At 40.9% G+C, this 20,685-nt stretch overlaps 1 protein-coding gene across 1 annotated transcript in view; it reads left to right on the forward strand.

The window, feature by feature from the left end:
* Window positions 1–4,211: 4,211 nt before the first annotated feature.
* Window positions 4,212–20,685, forward strand: part of UBA2 (ubiquitin like modifier activating enzyme 2) — a 34,134-nt gene continuing 17,660 nt past the window's right edge. The window contains exons 1-8 of the mRNA XM_081215529.1: window positions 4,212–4,404; window positions 6,262–6,345; window positions 7,251–7,321; window positions 8,519–8,583; window positions 9,979–10,079; window positions 11,651–11,772; window positions 18,568–18,635; window positions 19,088–19,209. Of these exons, the coding sequence (XP_081071655.1) occupies window positions 4,267–4,404; window positions 6,262–6,345; window positions 7,251–7,321; window positions 8,519–8,583; window positions 9,979–10,079; window positions 11,651–11,772; window positions 18,568–18,635; window positions 19,088–19,209 (771 nt within the window). The 5' untranslated portion in view covers window positions 4,212–4,266. The remainder of the gene's footprint in view (window positions 4,405–6,261; window positions 6,346–7,250; window positions 7,322–8,518; window positions 8,584–9,978; window positions 10,080–11,650; window positions 11,773–18,567; window positions 18,636–19,087; window positions 19,210–20,685) is intronic.

Consider the following 20,685-nt stretch of genomic DNA (forward strand, 5'->3'; position numbering starts at 1 on the left):
CCTGTGACGTGAGCTTTTTAGACCTGCCTGGTATTCCCCCACCCCAGGCTCTCCGCCCTCACCTCCTGCCCCTAAAGCATCACAGGAAGGGGGCCCTTTCTCTCTTCTGGACATTGTCCTTCCATCCAGCTGTCTACCTCTCCAATCTCCCCTTTCGCCATTTAGTTTTTATGTTATCAGCTGCTTCCATTCTGCTACCCCTTGACAGCAGCATGAAAACACCTCCACCAGCTGTGTACAGACCTGCTGTTTGCCTGCATAGATGAGGAAACTGGGTGTTAACATAAACAATTTGATTGATTTATGTTAATAAACATAAACTTTGGTAAATAACACATTAGGCCCATATTATCATGAGATGTGGTTCTCCTGGGCAGTGTGTGACTGGTGAGAACCCTATCTAATGCTGCCCTGCCCTCTCCCCCTTTCCTGGGAGGGTCGGAGGCACCTGGGGGAAAGTGGCTGGCTGTGTAGAAGAAAGCGAAGGTGTTGGTCAGTGATACTTCAGGATCACTGGGTTTGCAGGGCCGAGGCTGAGTGTGGACCTGCAGAGAGAGGTCTTGATTCCTCCTCCCTGTCATGCTGGAGAAGTGACCACCGGTTCCCCTGTGGCACTTCTGTTGTGGGTGGAGAATCCCTCAGACTGTCAGACCACTCACTCCAACTGGAGCAGAAAACATACTGCTTATAGTTGCGGGTATATCACTTTGGATTTATTTAAATGGCCAGAGAGTACCCTCCTTTGATGAGAGGATGGGGTAGAATTGTTGCTTTAAACTGTTGATACAGACATTTGCAGATATCTGAGCTAGGTGTAATGTGGCTGACTTTTAGGTGGAGACAACTTGTGCTTCCAACCAAACATGTTCTTGAATCTAGTTATACATGTTTGTATGAGGTCTTACCAAAATAGAGTACAGATTAGCAGGGGCGTTTCCCATGATCCCATAGAAATAATGTTTGTGACATATTGTTAAGGAAGCAAGATATGAGAAAACAAGTCTAGTGTGAACCCACTTAAATGTAAAACTCTTCCTAATGCTGTGTAAAAGATCTAGATCTGGAAATATAAACACCAGCAAGGCCCTGAGGAGTAGGATTAGGTGTGCAATTTTGTGAGTGGTGCTTTTCAGTTTTTACTTCCTGCACTTGCATCCTATTTGAATTTGTTAAGGTGGGCAAGCGTTTTATACTTTATACACACTGTTAAAAGATAAACTGAGGCGTAAGAATTTATTTGAGCAAAAATCAATTGGAACCAGGCAGCACCCAATCTAGCAGAAAGGAAGGAGCTTCAAGGAGCTAATAAACAAAATGACTTTTACAGGCAGAAAGGGACAGGAACAAGAAAGTTATATCAGCAAAAAAGGGGGTTGTTTATTGCCAAGTTACTTTCCTTTAGGGGACGGCAGGGGTCTCTCAGGTAGATTACCTAACCAGTGCTGATCCGGTGATTCCTGATTGATGGTTTAAGATTCTATTTCTGGGAGAGCCGAAACTGTAATTAAGTCTCAGTTTGGTGACATGGGGCTTAGCATAAGCAACTCCATTCTGAGCTTGTATCTTGTTTTTAACAACACACCAACCCACGAAGAAAAGCAAAGCCTCCGGGTTAGGTTTCCAGCCCAGGCAAAGGGAAGAGGAGGGAGGCAGGAAAGAAGCAAAGGAAGGTGGCTCTATCCACTGGGTGTCTAGTGGGAGAAGGAAGGTCAGCATTTTGTTGAAGACCTCTGTTAGCTTTAGCTGCCACAGGGGGCCTTTATGAGAGCCAATAGTAGGGAAGGAACATCAGCAGCTTACTATGCAAGGGTGCCTCCCACCCCAGCCATAGTTGGGTGCCCTGGCCCTTCCTTCGTCTCATGGATCAGGGCAACAGACTGAGTACTCCTCACAGATCAGGCTTGGTGTGTGGTTGGTGAACCAAGCAACTGATGAGAAAGACCACAGAAGTCAAAAGCATTTTCCTCTGTTTTCCACTGTCAACCAACAAAACGAAGAAAGAAGATAAGAGTATATTTGGCGTCGTAAGAATTGCAATTCGGAAGACACAGATTTGATTAAAAGGGAAGGAGTGTTCCGGGGAAGAGAAAAAGTCAGGGGCTTATAAAGGCAAAAGCCACGAGACTGTACTCTGACACAAGAAAAGAAATACTCATCCTTAGGGGTGGCGGTCACGAGTTGTTTTAGGTTAAGGATCTGATAAATAGATAGGCCGTCATGAGTTATATTAGGGTAAGGGTAATAAGTATCAAGTTTCTGGCAGATGTTCTGGATGACTTCATTAGGACAGTAAGTGGTCAAAACGTCAGATTTCATCCAGGCTGAGCCATGCATAAATTACTTGTCAGTGGCCTTCCAGCTCCATTTTAGAGAGCTCTCTCAGCAATACTCTATTTTGATTTTCCTTTCACACCATCTTTTCCTTTTTTCTTATAATTTTTTCTGATTTTAAAATTCACATTTTCTTTGAGGAGCATGAGCATCTGGGAAATACAGTATAGTTTAGAGGAGTAATAAAAATTGTCCACAATTTCATCACACACATACACAAAAATATTAACAATGGTTATTTTCCTGTTTAAAAAAGTTTTTTTTTAACAAAATTTAATCATATGTGTGGTTTTGTGTCTTTTTCTTTTTTTTAACCTGCCCGGCTCTTCACTGTGGCTCGTGGGCTCCAGAGTGCATGTGCTCAGTAGTTGCAGGTGCTGGCTTAGTTTCCCAGTTGCATGCAGGATCTTAGTTCCCTGATCAGGGATCGAACCCGCGTCCCCTGCATTGGAAGGCGGATTCTTAACCACTGGACCACCAGGGAAGTCTTGTATCTTTTTCATTCAATATTATGAGTGGTTCCACCATCAATATTTTCCCAGGACGTACTTTGTAACTGAAACTGAGTCCCCTGGAAATCGAGTTCCTTTACTGAGTTTACGATAAATCTCTCTCTCCAAAACTTTATTCCCTTTCTTATCCCCTCTGATCTCAATCCTGTGCTAACTGAACACTAATCACCCAGAGTCAGATGGCTAAAATTGCTGTTGTTGATAACCTCGTTAATGTACTAACCTTGCTATTATAGATGTCATCATTAAGGTATAAACTCATGTTGTTTCTCCAGAGGAAGATGAGCTAACAGACTCCTGAACCATGGACCACGTGGCCAGAAAATTGTAAACCAGAGACATCCTAACTCCCAAAACTACAATTAAGAAATGTCACCGAAATGTCACAAGATGATGATTTGTTCTTCCCCTTGTGGACCTAAAAAATTATTCACAACCTAAAAGTTGAGAGTTGTATTTTATTTGGCGGGAATTTTTAGGACTTCAAGCCCCGGGAGGCAGCATCTCAAGTAACCTTGAGAAAACTGCTCTGAGGAGGTGGGGGGCGGGGAGCCAGGTGATATACAAGTTTTGCAACAAAGGGCAGGTAGTTGGAACATCAAAGGATTATTCTAAATTAAAGAAAACCAGATACCCCAAATTAAGGAATTTAGTGCTTTTCTCTGTATGGGAAGATGCAAGAGTCTGGGTTCACTGGAATCACTCCTTTGATACACGCACCTCAGCTCTCTGGGGCCAGTATCCTATGCTTTCAAATCCTCAGGTCCCTCAGGGCTCACGGTAGGGAGTGGCTGCAGTCTGATGGCTGCTAGATGGCAGGTATTCTTTCCTTCCTGAGTTTCCTTGGGGCTCACCAGCTCACGAATGGAGGGCTGCAATTGCTGATTGACTATGACATCCTTTGTTTACTGATGTGGCAGGAAATATTCCATTCCTCACCCTTAAAAAAAAAAAAACCCTAACTCAGAGACCAAGTTGAAGTGGATCTGAGGCTTGCTTCCCACTCCCTTGCTTGGGACCCTGCAGTAAGTCCTTACTTTGCTGCAAACTCCCCTTGTCAAAGTTTGGCTTTCTTCACTTGGGGCATAAGAGGCCTTTGCTCGGTTACATATATGCTGCAAAGTATTTTTTAAAAATACACATCAAAAATCGAATGAATCTCAAGCCGGAGAGAAGAACTACGCGCCTCGGTGCGAAGCACTACCAGTCTGGAGTATAGCCGGAGGTGTGAAGAGTCTTCCGCTCACAGTCCAGCCCAGTCCGGGCCGCTCGCGGACTGGCCAGATCCCCAGGCCCCGCCCATTCAGCGCCGACCGGCCGCAGTGCGCAGGAACGGAAGCTAGGCCGCCCCTCCCCCATTCACTTCCGGCCGCGGCTCAGTTCTCCCGCCTCCGCCTGCGCCGAGGCTCGTGGTTGTCCCGCCATGGCACTGTCGCGGGGGCTGCCGCGGGAGCTGGCCGAGGCCGTGGCCGGGGGCCGGGTCCTGGTGGTGGGCGCGGGCGGCATCGGCTGCGAGCTCCTCAAAAACCTCGTGCTCACCGGCTTCTCCCACATCGACCTGGTGAGGAGCAGGCGTGCGCGCGGGCTGAATGGCGGGCCGTGGAACCGGGGCCGGGGGATCGGGGCCCGGAGGTCCGGACCTGAGCTGTGGGTGCGGGGGCGGACCAAGAGGCCCTGGGGTCGTCGCTGCCCGCCTAGAGGGAGCTCTTCTGCGTCTACGGGGTGGGCGCCGCTGCACGCCGGGCCCGCTCCGCACGCTGAGGAGGCCAAGGGCCCGGGTCTTCCGGGCGTCCCGCGAAGAGCCGTCCCCCGCCTCTCAGGCAGCGGCAATTTGTGGCGGCTCTGGGGTGTGGAAGAGTCCTCGTGTCTTCGCTTCAGAGCAGTTCCCCAGCTTTAACCGGAGGCAGGAGAGGATTGTCTCGAGTCCCTTGGGGATGTTGTGAGTGTTCAATTCGAAGTCCCCCTTAACTCAAATAATATGCAGAGCGGAGAATGGCGGTGGTAACAACCAGGACCTACTGAGCGCTTGTTCCGAGCCCGGCGCTGTCCTGCGCGGTTTACTCGCCTTAACGCACTTAATCTTCATTACCATCATAGGCTTGTAAACGCTGTCTTCACCTCATTTTATTTTTAACAGATAAGAGGAAAAGTGAGGTACGGTGGGGTTTAGTAACTTACCTAGGACTCCTTTGTGGCTCGCGCTCCTCTCTTCTGGGTGCAATCTGCGTGACAGTCATTGTTATCACCGTAGATTATTTCGTTAAAGGTATTGGTTAGGATTTTAACTTTTGCATTGTTGAACAGTGACGGGAAACTACTGTAATTCTGAGTCAAGTCATTTCTGTTAATGTAAACTTTTTAGAGATTGGAGTTGTAACCTGAAATTTGGATGTGAGTTTATAGCATCTTAAGGTGTAGTGGAAACATGGAATTAAAAAGAAGTAGAGGTGGCCGACTGAACTAATAAATGAGTGACTGGGGGGAAAAGCATTTACGCATTTTCCATTGGTTTTTATAGGGTTAGTCTTTCCCTTCAGTTCTATGTCCCAAATATGAATGTGGCATAGCCAATACCTACTAATACTTCTTCAAAAGCATCATTTTGTAATAGACAAGACAGTGAATTGGGGCACCTGAAAAATAAATGCTGATCCTTTTTTATTTGGTTTAATTTTTGTAGTAAATTTAGAAAGCACAGATAAAAAATGTTAGGTGATTATATGTTTTGGTGATTTTCACCAAAACCATTAGGGTGTTTCACAGTTAGAACATTTGATTACTCTTCATGTAAATTTATTGAAATGGAGTGAAAATGGTTTTAGTTATAATTATTTCTTCTCTTATATTTACTTTGAAGCAGCAGTTAGATAAGACCTAAAACGTGAGACTTCTAACCTTGTGTAGAAGTTTCCCTCCGCAGCCCTCAAGTAATGATTGTAAATGAAATTGTGTGTGGGTAAAGCCTTTTGAATTAAAGAAAGCAAAAATTCAGTAAATCTATTTGCCAAGTATCATTTAAGAAAAAGACCAGAGCACAGTTAAATCTAGTATGTTGGATTTGAAAGAGTAATGAGGTTGATAGAGAAATGATGGAAATACAATGCATTTTCAGCATCATTTTGTCGTCTAAGGAATTTACTAACATATTTGCCAGTATGATTAAACAAATGAACAAAAAAGGCATCCTTTCTAAAATATTTTTGAGAAAGTTGTCTCTGAAATTAAATCTTGTTTTGTTTTAGTACGCATTAAATTATTTTTATCAATTTAACAACTTTAGTATATTGGTCAAAAAGCATTTTCTCCCCTAACGTAGCAGATATCAAAAGTTCTGGGTTATGGATGCTGAGGATAGTGATACGTATTGCTCAGACATACCAGGAAATTTGTGATTTATCTGGGGTTTATGCATTTGTAGATTGATCTGGATACTATTGATGTCAGCAACCTCAACAGGCAGTTTTTGTTTCAAAAGAAACATGTTGGAAGATCAAAGGCCCAGGTAACTTTGTATTTCTCATATCATTTCTATTTATTCATTTATATTTCTGCCCTTTGGTGGATCTTCTATTTATGGTGTTAGGTTAATTTGGACTCTCTAGTAGGAGGGAGAGTATGGGGGAAGCCATCTCTTTTTAGCTGAGGGATTATGAAGAATAAGAAGATGTCTAGAAAAGGCCAGAAGACTGTGCCATCCTTTCTTACCTACAGAGGAAATAAAAGTGCTCCACCCAGTCCTGGAAATGGTGTCCCCTTCTTAAAATTTCTGGTCGTTTACTTAGAATGAGCCTTGTGCTCCTACATTGCCTAGAGCTTGGCTGCTCCTGTGTTTGTGGGCAAGAGAAGCTACAGCTTATGTCATCGTTCCCTTTAGAAGAAGACAGCCTCCCCTGAGGTTCTAGCCATCCTGATCTTTCTTTAGTTCCTTGAATGTTCCATCTTGATTCAAGGTTTTAAAACATCTTTCTCTTTGATTTTCTCCCAGCTTTTTGGGCAAACTTTCACTCTTTTCTCCTTTTCATTTTTCAGATTTTCTCTAGGCGTGCTTTCCTAAATCTCTTAGACTAAATCATATCTTCCACTCATTACAGCCTCTACTTTTTCTATGTATCATTTATCATAGTTTGTAGTTAAATTTATCTGGGTGGTTATTTGATTAATGTCACTTTTGCTCACCAAGTGCCTTATACAGTTTCTGATGTATGAAAGATGCTTAGTAAATACTTGTTGAATGGATGAATGACACTTGGTTACTCATCTGATATTTTTGCGGAAGCTCGCCATTCATGTACAAGTGTTTATAAGTAGGTGAAATACCTATTGTCTGCCGTAGATAGATTTCATATTCAGATAGAAATGTTGTAGTAATTTAGTAAATTAGTAATTTAGTGTTGTTTGTTTTTCCAGGTTGCCAAAGAAAGTGTACTGCAGTTTTACCCGAAAGCTAATATCATAGCCTACCATGACAGCGTCATGAAGTATGCTCTGATTCTTACGTTGCACAACTGTTTGCTGTGAACTTTTAATCAAACCTTTAAAGCATAAGATACTTTTATTAGCTAAATATGTGAACTCAGTCATTCTGCTTATTTAAAAATTTTCCTAGAATAATTAAAATGTAGTAGGTTGTGTCCACGTAAGTGACATTCTTTTAACAGTTCATATATATATGTGTGTGTGTGTATATGTGTATATAATATAATTTGAATGATTTAGATAAGAGGTCATTTCCTTTAATACTTTCAATACATAAGTTACTTGGAAACCTGAAAGGACCTTACATTCTTGTTTTAAATAAAGGGATATTCTAAACTATAAGAAATCAATATACATGATGATTCAGACTTTTCTAAATATATTGCTCTCGTTCTGATCGATTTCAGCTGTGACCTTTTTCAGTGTAAAAGGTTCCCTCGGAAGATAATTTGTTTATTAGGACTGTGACTTCTGTCAAATATAACACTGGGAATTGTGATGGGACAGTAGTTTTGATGGTACATAAATATACTCTGATCTCAGGGAAGACAGAGTCAAAATATAACTTTGGAGGCGTTGGGGCAAAGGAACCCTGCGTCTAAAATGTCCTTTATCTATAGTTGTTGTCCACAAGTAAGTGGTTTTAAAAATAATGAGTTCTTGTTTGAGGCCTGGATTAGAGAATGTCTTATGCTTTCTCAGGGAATTTGTGTTTCCAGCTTGCTTTTCATTCTCTGGATGTTTGCTCTACAAGCTTGACTATAGCCCTGCAACCTCCTTACCCTGTGTTGCTTTCCCAGTGCTGCTAAAAGCAGGGACCCTAGGGGCCTGAACCCTGCCTGATCCTGACCATGTGAGGTGAAGCTACAGGCCAGGCAGATCCTGGGAATGTATTCTTTGTATGTTCCCAGGCACTTGCTGCCCCAAGAAGGTCTGGTGGGACTCTCGAAGTCATGCCAGTTTGAGATTCTGCTCTGTGCCCGAGGTAGCTGGCCAAAACGGATGTGTGGTTTAAATCTGTTTCTGGTGTTTGGGGAAAAATCAAACCTATCTATATTGTAGAGACCCCTAATATCAGTTATTTTTGTACTTTTATTACTTTAATGTGCTTTTTAGGACCCTGTATTATACTGTGAAGCTCATGTGTAAGGCCGGTTGTTTTGGTGACCTTTTTTTTTTGTTGTTGTTTTACTTTGTAGCCCTGACTATAATGTGGAATTTTTTCGACAATTTATATTGGTTATGAATGCTTTAGATAACAGAGGTGAGATTATTTTAATACTTTTAATTCTAAGTATTTCCCTTCCTCCATAACAAGGTTGTTTACAAAGTTAGTGTTAATTAAAATATTTCCTTATGAGTTAGAACTTAAAAGACCTAAAGGGAAGTAAGATCAGGTTTAAAGCTTGCCAACTGATTGTAATTTTTAACTAGAACTACTGTGAATATAGGGGAAGTTAAAATCATTAAAGAGGATGATGCATAGGTTGCGTGCATGTATGTTTGTTTCAGATTATCCCAGCGCTTAAGCACAGTGTGACTTCCTTCGTGTATGTGGAGACCTGAGAAATATCAGTGCCCAGATTTCACCCAAAACCAACTGAGTCAAACTCTGTAAATGGGACCTAAAGATCATATATTTTCACAGTTCCCCAGCTGATGTAAAGGGCAATTAGGGCTGAAAACCACTGTTTTGAGAGTAAGGCAATAGGATGTCAACGTTAGCATAGAAGTCATGGCTCTTGAATTATTTTGGGTATATCTGGTGCTGTAATATATCACATTGGATCCTATTATGTACGTGTACACGTTTTGGACCATTTAAACTTTACACAAGTTGGTGATATATAATCAAGTATCATATAGCCAGTTATTGTTAGCAAATCTTTGTGTCTGGAATGTGGGGTGAAAATAACTTAAAATACTTTCTGTAACTACTTCCACATGTAAAAGTACATCTGTCAAATGAGTTTGTAACAATTTGGGGCCAGAAATATCAAAAGAAAAAACGTACAAAGTAGCATGAGAAAGAGTATAACTCTTTTAACCAGACTCATCTTTTTTCCCCTCACCTTAAACTGCCTTAATAGTTCCAAGTTGGGACTTCCCCTAGTGGTCCAGTGGTTGAGACTCTGAGCTTCTACTGCAGGTGGCATGGGTTTGATCCTTGGTCGGGGAACGAATACCCTGCATGCCATGCCGTGCGGCAAAAAAAAAAAAGATAAATAGTTCCAAAGTTGATATTCCACATTCTCCATTTACTTCCATGTATTACCTGATAATTTTATTGGAATAAGAGCAAGTTAAGGGGTTGGAAAAGGTTGAAACAATGTTTTAGCCATATTTAATAGAAGTAGGTACAGCGATAGAAGAGGAAGATGGCACTTTGGTATTAAAAAGTAATATATAGGGGTGCTTCTCCTACAGTAAATTTGTGATATAAATTTCTTATCTTTGAAATTTTGCTGTTGAATGTCTCTTAAATGTCTATAACAGTTGTATTACTCTGGTCATAGCTATAAGAAAGTTGTACATGAAATAAAAACAATAAAAAATGGTTTGGGTAAATTTCATCCTAATTAAAGGTAACTACATAATTTCTTTTTTCTTTTTTTCTTTTTTTTTTGTAAACTCCTGTTAACTAGTATTTTTCTTCCAGCTGCCCGAAACCATGTTAATAGAATGTGTCTAGCAGCTGATGTCCCTCTTATTGAGAGTGGAACTGCTGGTTATCTTGGGCAAGTAACCACTATCAAAAAGGTAAAGTACTTTTTTTTTGGTTTGGTTTGGTTTGGTTTGGTTTGGTTTTTGCTTCCCAAATATTTCTTTGGGACCTTAAGGAGGGAAGAAGTAAACTTTGGATATATATGACATGGGCTTGTCAACATCCAGGATGTAAGGATTATTTTGTGCTCCTGTAAAACTTAGATGCTATAAAGGTACCAAAAAGAGTACAGGCAAAGATTTTTTAGCTCTGTGCTACTTTGTTTCATGTAGCTTATATATTAAAATCCTTAGGCTGGCAAGCATAATAAACTTGCCTTTTAAAATTCTTAGTAGCCGTGAGACTACATGTCATGTTGTAGTTGATATATGGTAAACCAGCCTTCTAAAAAGTTACTTGTTGTCTAAAGTCTGGATTTACAGATCTGAAGAGTACTTTGAAAAAAATTTTTGGAGTATTTGTGAGTACTGATATTTCAAATATTTAGATAAAACTAGAGAATAAGAACAAATACATGTGTGTTCATAACCCAGTTTTATACAATCTCAGCATTGTTATTCATTTGCTGCCTCAAATCTTTTTTCTTTGAATTCTTTTAAGAAATTAAACATAGTTACATTTGAAGAATCATTTTGCAGGTTTTGAAACTAAAAAGAATTACACTCTACTTGAAATTTGGTATTTTTGTCTGCTCTTTGGCAGTTTTTCCATATTGAAAATTGCGGCTGTGCTTCACTTGTTTTTACTGTTTAATATTACTCTTCGAAAGCTTAATTTATATCATTCTATAAAGTCTTATAAATATCAGTTTATGAGGGGTGACTGCTTGCCATATCGCTGCCCCCAAGAAAGCATATTGGAAGGACATGAGAAATGGCATTATGGAGAAAACACTGCGTCTGCTGCAGTTTATATTAAAATATTATTTGCAGGTTTGGGGTCTTTAACCATTATTAGAAAGACGTTGCTCATTACCATGATCCTGAGACACTAGTATGTGTTAAGACTGAGACTGAGAATTGCCAAGATAAAGAATATTCATTCTAAGTTTTAGAAAATTATCTCAGGTGCCGTGGACTTCTTTCAAGGATTCCTTACAGTATAACTTTAAACGTAACCCTTTAGCAACGAAATGAAGAGTATTTGGTTTGGCAATACTTAGGATTTTTCCATGTACCTGGATAGATCTGGAAATTAATGCTTTAAATTCACTTAATCTTCAGGAGCTTATAAGGTAAATCTATACATAATATTTACATAACTGAGTTTCACAACTTTGAGAGATAATTGGTTGGAAAGTTGTTATTTGTCTTTCTAGTAGTTTTCCCTGTCTGTTCAGTGTGATCAAGGTAAACTTGTATTTTCTCCTACCGGGCCAGGAATCAGAGAAGTCCTGGCTTAGTCTTAGCTGTGACTATGGTAGATTCAATTAACTTTTATGTTGTAGTTCCTTATCTGTAAAGTAAGGGTTCTGGAGTCACTAATATTTTAAAATTTTCTTGACAGTTGGAATATAGATGAAGGAATGAAATGTTTATGACTATATTACAATATTGAGAAACCACCATGATGGGATAAATGTTTTTCTCATGTCCTGACTTTGCAGGGTGTGACTGAGTGTTACGAATGTCATCCCAAACCAACCCAGAGAACTTTTCCTGGCTGTACAATTCGTAACACACCTTCAGAACCTATTCATTGCATCGTTTGGGCAAAATATTTGTTCAAGTAAGAGTATATATATTTCTGGGCATATTTTTAGTACTGATGATGGACAGTGGGGTCATTTTTATTTAAATACCTTGGAGAAATTGTACTTATGATGGTGAAGCTTAGTCTGGAGACAGGCATGTAACTAAATGAATACAAATCTATGTATTTGGAAATACTAAAACATACTTAGAAGTAACTCATTGGTTAAAAAAGAAATAATGGAAGTTGGAAATACTTTGTAATCATACTTAAAATACTACATGTGGAACTTGTAGGATACATTGAATGTGGTAGTTGGAAGAAAAGATACAGGCTTACACACATGAAGAGAGGTGAACATTAATGAGCAAAGGATCCAACTTATGTTAGAAAAAGAACAACATAAAGTCAAAAAAATTAGAAGGAACGATATAATTGAGATAAGAGCGAAAAATAAGTTGGCAAGTTTGATCATAAAAAGGAGAGGGGGGGGCCTCCCTGGTGGCGCAGTTGTTGAGAGTCCGCCTGCCGATGCAGGGGATACGGGTTCGTGCCCCGGTCTGGGAGGATCCCATATGCCGCGGAGCGGCTGGGCCCGTGAGCCATGGCCGCTGGGCCTGCGCATCCGGAGCCTGTGCTCCGCAACGGGAGAGGCCACAAGAGTGAGAGGCCCGCATACCGCAAAAAGGAAAAAAAAAAAAAAAAAAAAAAAAGGAGAGGGGGATAGATAACTAAGTGGGGAATGTAATCTCCACACAGGTTAGAATAATTGGAAAAAAGGGATGATAATAAAAGATTATGCCAGTACATATTCCCCCCACCCCCACCCGCAGCTGCGTTGGGTCTTTGTTGCGGCATGCAGTATCCTCTGCTGCGGCATGCAGGCTCTCTAGTTGTGGCCCTCATACTCAGGCAGTGTGTGGGCTTAGTTCCCTGACCAAGGGTGAAACCTGCATCCCCTGCATTGGAAGGTGGATTCTTAAGCACTAGACCACCAGGGGAGTCCCTATGTCAGTACATTTAAAAAACTTAATGATTGGATAAATTCATTTTAAAAACTTAGAAAACTGACTCAAGAAGAAATAAAAGGCTCCCTAGGGAAATTTAATCCGTGGTTTAAATTCCTCTAACTGATGCACCAAATCTATGTGAATGTATAGGTGAGTTCCACTAAATTTTCAAGGAATATATCATTCTAATCTTATATAAAGTCTCAGAGAAACTTTTTATTATTATTATTATTATTTTTTTAATTTTTTTTTTTTGCGATACGCAGGCCTTTCACTGTTGTGGCCTCTCCCATTGCGGAGCACAGGCTCCAGACGCACAGGCTCAGCGGCCATGGCTCACGGGCCCAGCCGCTCTGCGGCATGTGGGATCTTCTCAGATCGGGGCACGAACCCGTGTCCCCTGCATTGGCAGGCAGACTCTCAACCACTGCGCCACCAGGGAAGCCCCAAACTTTTTTAAAAAATGGAATACTTCATGTTTTGGGGCTTTTTTTTTTTTTTTTTTTTTTTCTTTTTTGCGGTATGCGGGCCTCTCACTGTTGTGGCCTCTCCCGTTGCGGAGCACGGGCTCCGGATGTGCAGGCTCAGCGGCCATGGCTCACGGGCCTAGCCGCTCCGCGGCATGTGGGATCTTTCCGGACCGGGGCATGAAGCCGTGTCCCCTGCATCGGCAGGCGGACTCTCAACCACTGCACCACCAGGGAAGCCCCCAGGGCCTATCATATCTTTTATAGCAAAACCAGTTAAGGCTGGGGACTTCCCTGGTGGTCCAGTGGGTAAGTATACGCGCTCCTAATGCAGGGGGCCCAGGTTCAATCCTGGGTCAGGGAACTAGATCCCGCATGCATGCTGCAACTAAGAGTCTGCATGCCGCAACTAAGACCAAGCACTGCATGCATGCGTGCATGAATAAATAAATAAATAACCTTTTTTTTTTTAAGGAGGGCATTTTGTTATTTATTTATTTACTTGTTTATTTATTTACTTTTGGCTGCATTGGGTCTTTGTTGCTGTGCGGCGATCGGGGGCTGCTCTTTGTTGTGGTGTGCAGTCTTCTCATTGCAGTGGCTTCTCTTGTTTCAGAGCACAGGCTCTAGGCACGCGGGCTTTAGTAGTCGTGCCTCACAGGTTCAGTAGTTGTGGCTCGTGGGCTGTAGGTCGCAGGCTCAGTAGTTGTGGTGCACAGGCTTCCTGGATCTGCGGCATGTAGGATCTTCCCAGACCAGGACTCGAACCCGTGTCCCCTGCATTGGCAGGCAGGTTCTTAACCGCTGCGCCACCAGGGATGTCCTACATACATTGTTTAAAAAACAAAGCAGTTTGGGCTTCCCTGGTGGCGCAGTGGTTGAGAGTCCGCCTGCCGATGCAGGGGACACGGGTTCGTGCCCCGGTCCGGGAGGATCCCACATGCCGCGGAGTGGCTAGGCCCGTGAGCCATGGCCGCTGAGCCTGCGCGTCCGGAGCCTGTGCTCCGCAACGGGAGAGGCCATAACAGTGAGAGGCCCGCGTACAGCAAAAAAAATAAAAAAATAAAATAAAATAAAATAAAATAAAATTTAAAAAAAAAAAAAAAACAAACAAAGCAGTTAAGGCCGTTATAAGAGGGAAATTGCGAGACATTCTCATTCATAAATGTAGATGAAAAAATCCTATATAAAACATTAGCATAGGGCTTCCCTGGTGGCACAGTGGTTGAGAGTCTGCCTGCCGATGCAGGGGACACGGGTTCGTGCCCCGGTCCAGGAGGGTCCCGCATGCCGCGGAGCGGCTGGGCCCGTGAGCCATGGCTGCTGAGCCTGCACGTCCAGAAGCCTGTGCTCCGCAACGGGAAAGGCCACAACAGTGAGAGGCCCGCGTACTGCAAAAAAAAAACAAAAAAAACCCCATTAGCATACAAATCTAGAAAAGTATACCATAACCAAGCTGTATTTATTTCAGGAACGCAAGCATGGTTTAACACTAGAAAAATCTATAAATGGCATTTACTTCATTAAGAATTTAAAGAGAAACTATATAATCTTTATAGATGTCGAAAAAGCATTTGGTTAAACTTAGCAAACACCTTTTCATGACAAAAATTCTTAGTAAACTAGGAAGAGAACTTTATCAACCTGATAAAAAATATTTTCTAGAAATCTACAGCAAACATCAGTTTTCTTTATTTTTTGATTAAGGTATAATCACTCAGAAAAGTATACATGTAATGGTGTAACAACAAAGTTTCACAAGAAATATAGTTGCAAGCTTTATTTACTTGGCAAACTTTTTTTTTTCTTTTTTAATAGACTTTTTAGAACAGTTTCAGATTTACAGAACGATTTAGAAGATAGCACAGAGTCCCCACACCCAGTTTCCCGTTATTAACATCTTAGTGTGATACGTACATAACAGTGAGTCAATACTGACACACTATTTGTTAACTAAAGTCCATAGTTTATTTAAATCTCCTGAGTTTTTGCCCAATGTCTTTTTTCTGTTCCAGGATACCCCATTATAGTTAGTTATGTCTTTAGGCACACCTTAAGGGGGCTGTGACAGTTTCTCAAGACTTCCTTGTCTTTGATGACCTTGTTAGTTTTGAAGAGTACTGGTCGGGTGTTTTTTTTGGCTGCATTGGTCCTTCGTTGCTGCGTGCGGGCTTTCTCTTGCTGCGGCGAGTGGGTGCTACTCTGTGTTGTGGTGCACAGGCTTCTCATTGCGGTGGTTTCTCTTGTTACGGAGCATGAGCTCTAGGCACTCAGGCTCAGTAGTTGCGGTGCGCGGGCTCTAGGGTGCAGGCTCAGTAGTTGTGGCGCACGGGCTTAGTTGCTCCACAGCACGTGGGATCTTCCCGCACCAGGGATTGAACCCGTGTCCCCCTGCATTGGCAGGCGGATTCTTAACCACTGCACCACCAGGGAAGTCCCTGGTCAGGTATTTTTTAGGATGCCCCACTGTCGGAATTTGTCTGATGTTTTTCTCTTGATAATACCGTGGTTATGGATTTTTGGGAGAAAGACCACAGAGATAAAGTGCCATTTTCATCATATCATATGAAGGGTACATGTTATCAACATGATTTATGACTATTAGTGTAGGCCTTGATTACTTTAATGTAGTGTTTGTTTTCTCCACTGTAAAGTTACTCCCTCCCCTTTCTATATTGTCCTGTCTCTTCTCACCCATTTATTGGTATCAGTGTGGACTCATTGATACTGAATAATGGTTTCGGTTATAATCTAATACTGTTTTATTTTGTTGCTCAAATTGTTCCAGCTTTGGCCACTGGGAGCTCTTCAGTTGGCTTTGTGCTCTTCGATATACTGCCATCAATGTGTGGGGATTTTTTGGAGCAATTCCTTACTTTCTGGTACCACAAGATGCTCCACGCTCATCTTGTATGTTTCCTGCTTCAGTCCTAGAAATAGACATTTCTTCAAGGAGCCCTGGTTCCTTTAATTGAAGAATGATACTAGGAACCAAGATGCAAGTGCTTAGGCATAGTTCTGGGTGCCATTTCTTTTAGACCCTCTTAGCTGACAGAGCAAAAGATATATTTATACTAATTTGTGTATATAAAATATTAATATGATTCAATGCAATTTTAATTAAAATCTCATTGGGGACTTGTTCAGCTGATTCTAAAATTTATATGGAAGAATAAAGCTTAAGCGGAACCAAAATACTTCTGGAGAAGAGTAAGTTGAGGTGACTTGCTCTAACAGATTTCAAGATTTAATATAAGGTAAAAATAGGGCTTCCCTGGTGGCGCAGTGGTTGAGAGTCCGCCTGCCAATGCAGGGGACATGGGTTTGTGCCCCGGTCCGGGAAGATCCCACATGCCGCGGAGCGGTTAGGCCCGTGAGCCATGGCCGCTGAGCCTGCGTGTCCGGAGCCTGTGCTCCGCAACGGGAGAGGCCACAACAGTGAGAGGCCCGCGTACCGCAAAAAAAAAAAAAAAAAAAAAAAAAAAAAAAAAAAAAAGGTAAAAATAATTTACTGAGTTGCTGGTGCAGGAATAGAAAAACAGACTGTAATTGAGGTTGCACAGTAGATCCCAGATGAAAGAAGGGACTAAATCGAAGGGAAGGCAGTTCACTACCAATGTGGAAAAAAATTGTATTCTCTACTTCAAATGATATGTGTAAATTAACAATATATAGAAATTAAGTCCAAGTGGATTAATTATTCAGATGTGAAAGACAAAACTTTTAATTTTTCTGATATAGGAGAAAATCTTTTATCTTTGGGGTTAAGGAACAATTTCTCAAGATACAAAAGTGCTAATTATAAAATAAAGGATTGATACGTTCGAGTTCATTTAGTGTTTCGTCATCAAGAGACATTAAATGATGTATAAATAATAAGCTATTATATGGGGTGAAATAGCTGTAACATATAAGCAACCAAAACTGTGATCTGGAATATATTCCTGTAATCAGTAGGAAAAAGACAACCTGACAAAATAATACTAACAGACATTTTTTTCACTTAAAGGGAAACCCAAATAGGCAATAAGCAAATGAAGATAGTGTTTAACTTTATGATTGACTTGCAAAATCATGAATAAAGCCACAGTAACATACAATTTTATACTTGCTAGTTTGGCAGAACATTAGGTCCGGAGAGGAAGTAAGTCGATAGGAACTCTTGTGTGCTGTTGTGGGGCTGTATTTTGGGGCACAACCAGTGTGGGAAACAAATGGCCATTTTCTTGTAAAGTGTATCAGGATCTTTGAGATTTTTACTGTACAAAGGATTTCTTTAAGATAGCTTTATTATCAGACTTCCCTGGTTGGTGGTCCAGTGGTGAAGACTCCGTACTTCCAATTCAGGAGGCACAGGTTCGATCCCTGGTCGGGGAAGTTCTGCGTGTCGCAGCCGAAAAAAAAAAAAAAGATAGCTTTTTAAGATAGCTTTATTATAAGTTATGTGCTTGAGGAATGGTTGGAAAGTTATTAAACAATTCTTAGGATAACTTGCTTAACAAAAGAGAATTTCAGCTTAATACTTTTCTGTTATTTCTTATAAAAGAAAACCATCTTATTCACTGCTGAGTTTCTTGCACCTAGACCAGTGCCTCGCACATAATAGGTGTGCCAGTATTTGTTTAACAGCTAGCTGCAGGTATACTTCACAATTATTATTCTGACAGTGGAATATTATCCATGTTGGAATGTAAAAGCCGCTCACCTGTCTCTTGATCAAAGATTATAACATAGGAGTTTGCAGAGCCTAGCTAGCAGAAATGAATCTAGGTCTACTAAAATTTAGCCTTGCCTGTGTTGTGGTTGAAATGAGGATGCAAGCAGTTTTGTTTTTTTTTTAGTTAAAGTTTTGGCTGCATTGGGTCTTCGTTGCTGCATGCAGGCTTTCTCTAGTTGTGGCGAGCGGGGCTACTCTTTGTTGTGGTGTGTGGGCTTCTCATTGCGGTAGCTCCTCTTCTGGCAGAGCATGGGCTCTAGGCACGCGGGCTTCAGTAGTTGTGGCACACGGGCTCAGTAGTGGCTCGTGGGCTCTAGAGCACAGGCTCAGTAATGTTGGCGCACGAGCTCAGTTGTTCTGCAGCATGTGGGATCTTCCTGGACCAAGGCTCAAACCCGTGTCTCTTGGCAGGCGGATTCTTAACCACTGTGCCACCAGGGAAGTCCCTGCAAGCTGTTTTAAACAGATTGTTTTAATACTTTTAAGTTGATGGAACATAATTTGTCAGTTGTTTATTTTTCATCCCTACTAAAGATTTGAGATAACTAAATTAGTTGTTTTTGAGAAAAGTAGGAAAAGTTAACCTTTGTTCAGAGTATTTTGTTGTACATAAATATTTACTATTCTTAAATTATAGCCAGTTGTTTGGGGAAGAAGATGCTGATCAAGAAGTGTCTCCTGACAGAGCTGACCCTGAAGCTTCCTGTGAGTAAACTAGTTGGGGTATATTTTCTTATTGGTGAGCACTATCTTTATTTTGCTAATTTAGTATTGATAGCTTAAGGCGGGGGGAAATAATTGCTGTTATGTGCTAGATAATATATTATGTATTTAAGGTTTTTTTTTTTTTAAGTGGATGCTGCCATTTTACTTGTGAGGAAACACTGTTTAGGGAAATTTCACAAATCTAGTAAATAGAGCCAGGAGTTGTTCCCAGATCTGATTATAGGTCTGTACTTGGAACTGCTCTACATATGGCCTTCAGAAACTGAGGTAGAAAAAGATGGTGGTGAGCATGTTATAATTCTGTCTCCTTGAACTCAGAATGTGTCAGATGCTGGTGACCTCCATGAGTGACTCTTTTTTCCCCTAAAGGTAGATGAGAACTTAATTCTACACTAACTACAGTTGAAAATAAAATGGTGTTTGTTTTGTAGGGGAACCAATGGAAGCCGAAGCCAGAGCCAGAGCATCTAATGAAGATGGTGACATTAAACGTATTTCCACCAAGGAATGGGCTAAATCAACTGGATATGATCCAGTTAAACTTTTTACCAAGGTTAGGTTTACCTTTTTTTTTATAATTGTGGATAGATTTGTGTTATTCTGTTTTAAACTAGTGCATGATTGAATTACACTTCTTTTTATGCCTACTGCTGTCTTAGTGAATTCATTGATGCAGGTGGGATAAACAGGTTTGAAATTTTAACAATACTAAATCAGTATAGCATCTTTATAGAAGGTAAAATACAGAGGCTTGCTTATTTACTCTTGGTTGTCTTTCCTTCCCTCACTTTCACTGAACTTCTTGATTTTGTTTGGTTCCTGCTGTTTCTTGTCTTATGTCCCTTTGCCGCTCAAATCTTCTATTGAGAGTTTGGTTGACATGTTCTAAATTGCTCTTGAATCCTTAAGCCTGTGTTCTTGGGTGAATTCCTCTTCATTTTATGTATTGTTTGCTCAATATTTTTAGAGAAATCTGTAAGATTGCTTTAATTAGGTCTACCTAATTATGGCTCAGCTAGGCCCTCAGATCTGTGTTTTAAAAAGTCTTTTCTCTTTCCCCTGCTTTTTTTTTTAATTAAAAAAATTTTTTTAATTGGAACATAGTTGATTTACAATGTTGTGTTAGTTTCAGGTGTGCAGCAAAGTGAATCAGGTATACATATACATATATTCACTTTTTTAAAGATTCTTTTCCCATACAGGTCATTACAGAGTACTGAGTTCCCTATGCTATACAGTAGGTTCTTATTAGCTCTTTTCTGTTTGAGAGAAATCCCTTTGAGTAAAGGCTAGCGCTTCCATCTGCTATTTTTCCGTCTTGTACCTTTTTCTTCAAATAGTATTTTCTCTCTGCCCTGCGTCTTGAGTCTCCTGGCTCCTTCTGTCTGCTTTCTGACATGCACACGTCCTATTGTCCTAAGCAAATGGCCTACTGCTCCCTCCAGCTTCTATTTCATCTTTCCTCAGTGACAGTACATGTCACAGGTTGACTTTCTTAAACCTACTGCATTTATTTCCTCACTACAGCCTTTACCTAGAAAATGGTTTTTATTTTGATTATACTTAAAATCAGATGCACTTAACTCTGATATGGATATCGACAATGTTTTCCAAACTAGTATCCATATACCTATTTCCATTCCAACCTGAGCAACAGTTGAATGCCAGAATAATCTGAAATACATCTCCAATCCGTTGTTCAACAGGTAACTTTAATCATCTGCTGTGTGCCAGGGGCCACTTTAAGTACAGAGGATTTAGTGGTGAAAGACAGAAAATAGGGTCCCAGCTCTTTTTAGGGAGGGAACTCAGCATTTAGAAGGGAAGTCAAACATTGAACAAGTAATTTCAAGTTCAGCGTGTTATGACGTTAAGTTCTGATGCATTGGAACCCTCTAATAATAAGTAAACTTAACCCCACTTATTATTAAACATTATTAGACCTAGTATGAAGGTTCAGAAGAGGCTGTCCAGAGGCTGTCAAGACTTCTTTGAAGTCTTGACATTTCAACTCAAGACTTTAAAGAAT

The sequence above is a fragment of the Mesoplodon bidens genome, assembly GCF_964165515.1.
Source record: "Mesoplodon bidens genome assembly, chromosome: 18".
Taxonomy (NCBI): Eukaryota; Metazoa; Chordata; class Mammalia; order Artiodactyla; family Ziphiidae; genus Mesoplodon; species Mesoplodon bidens.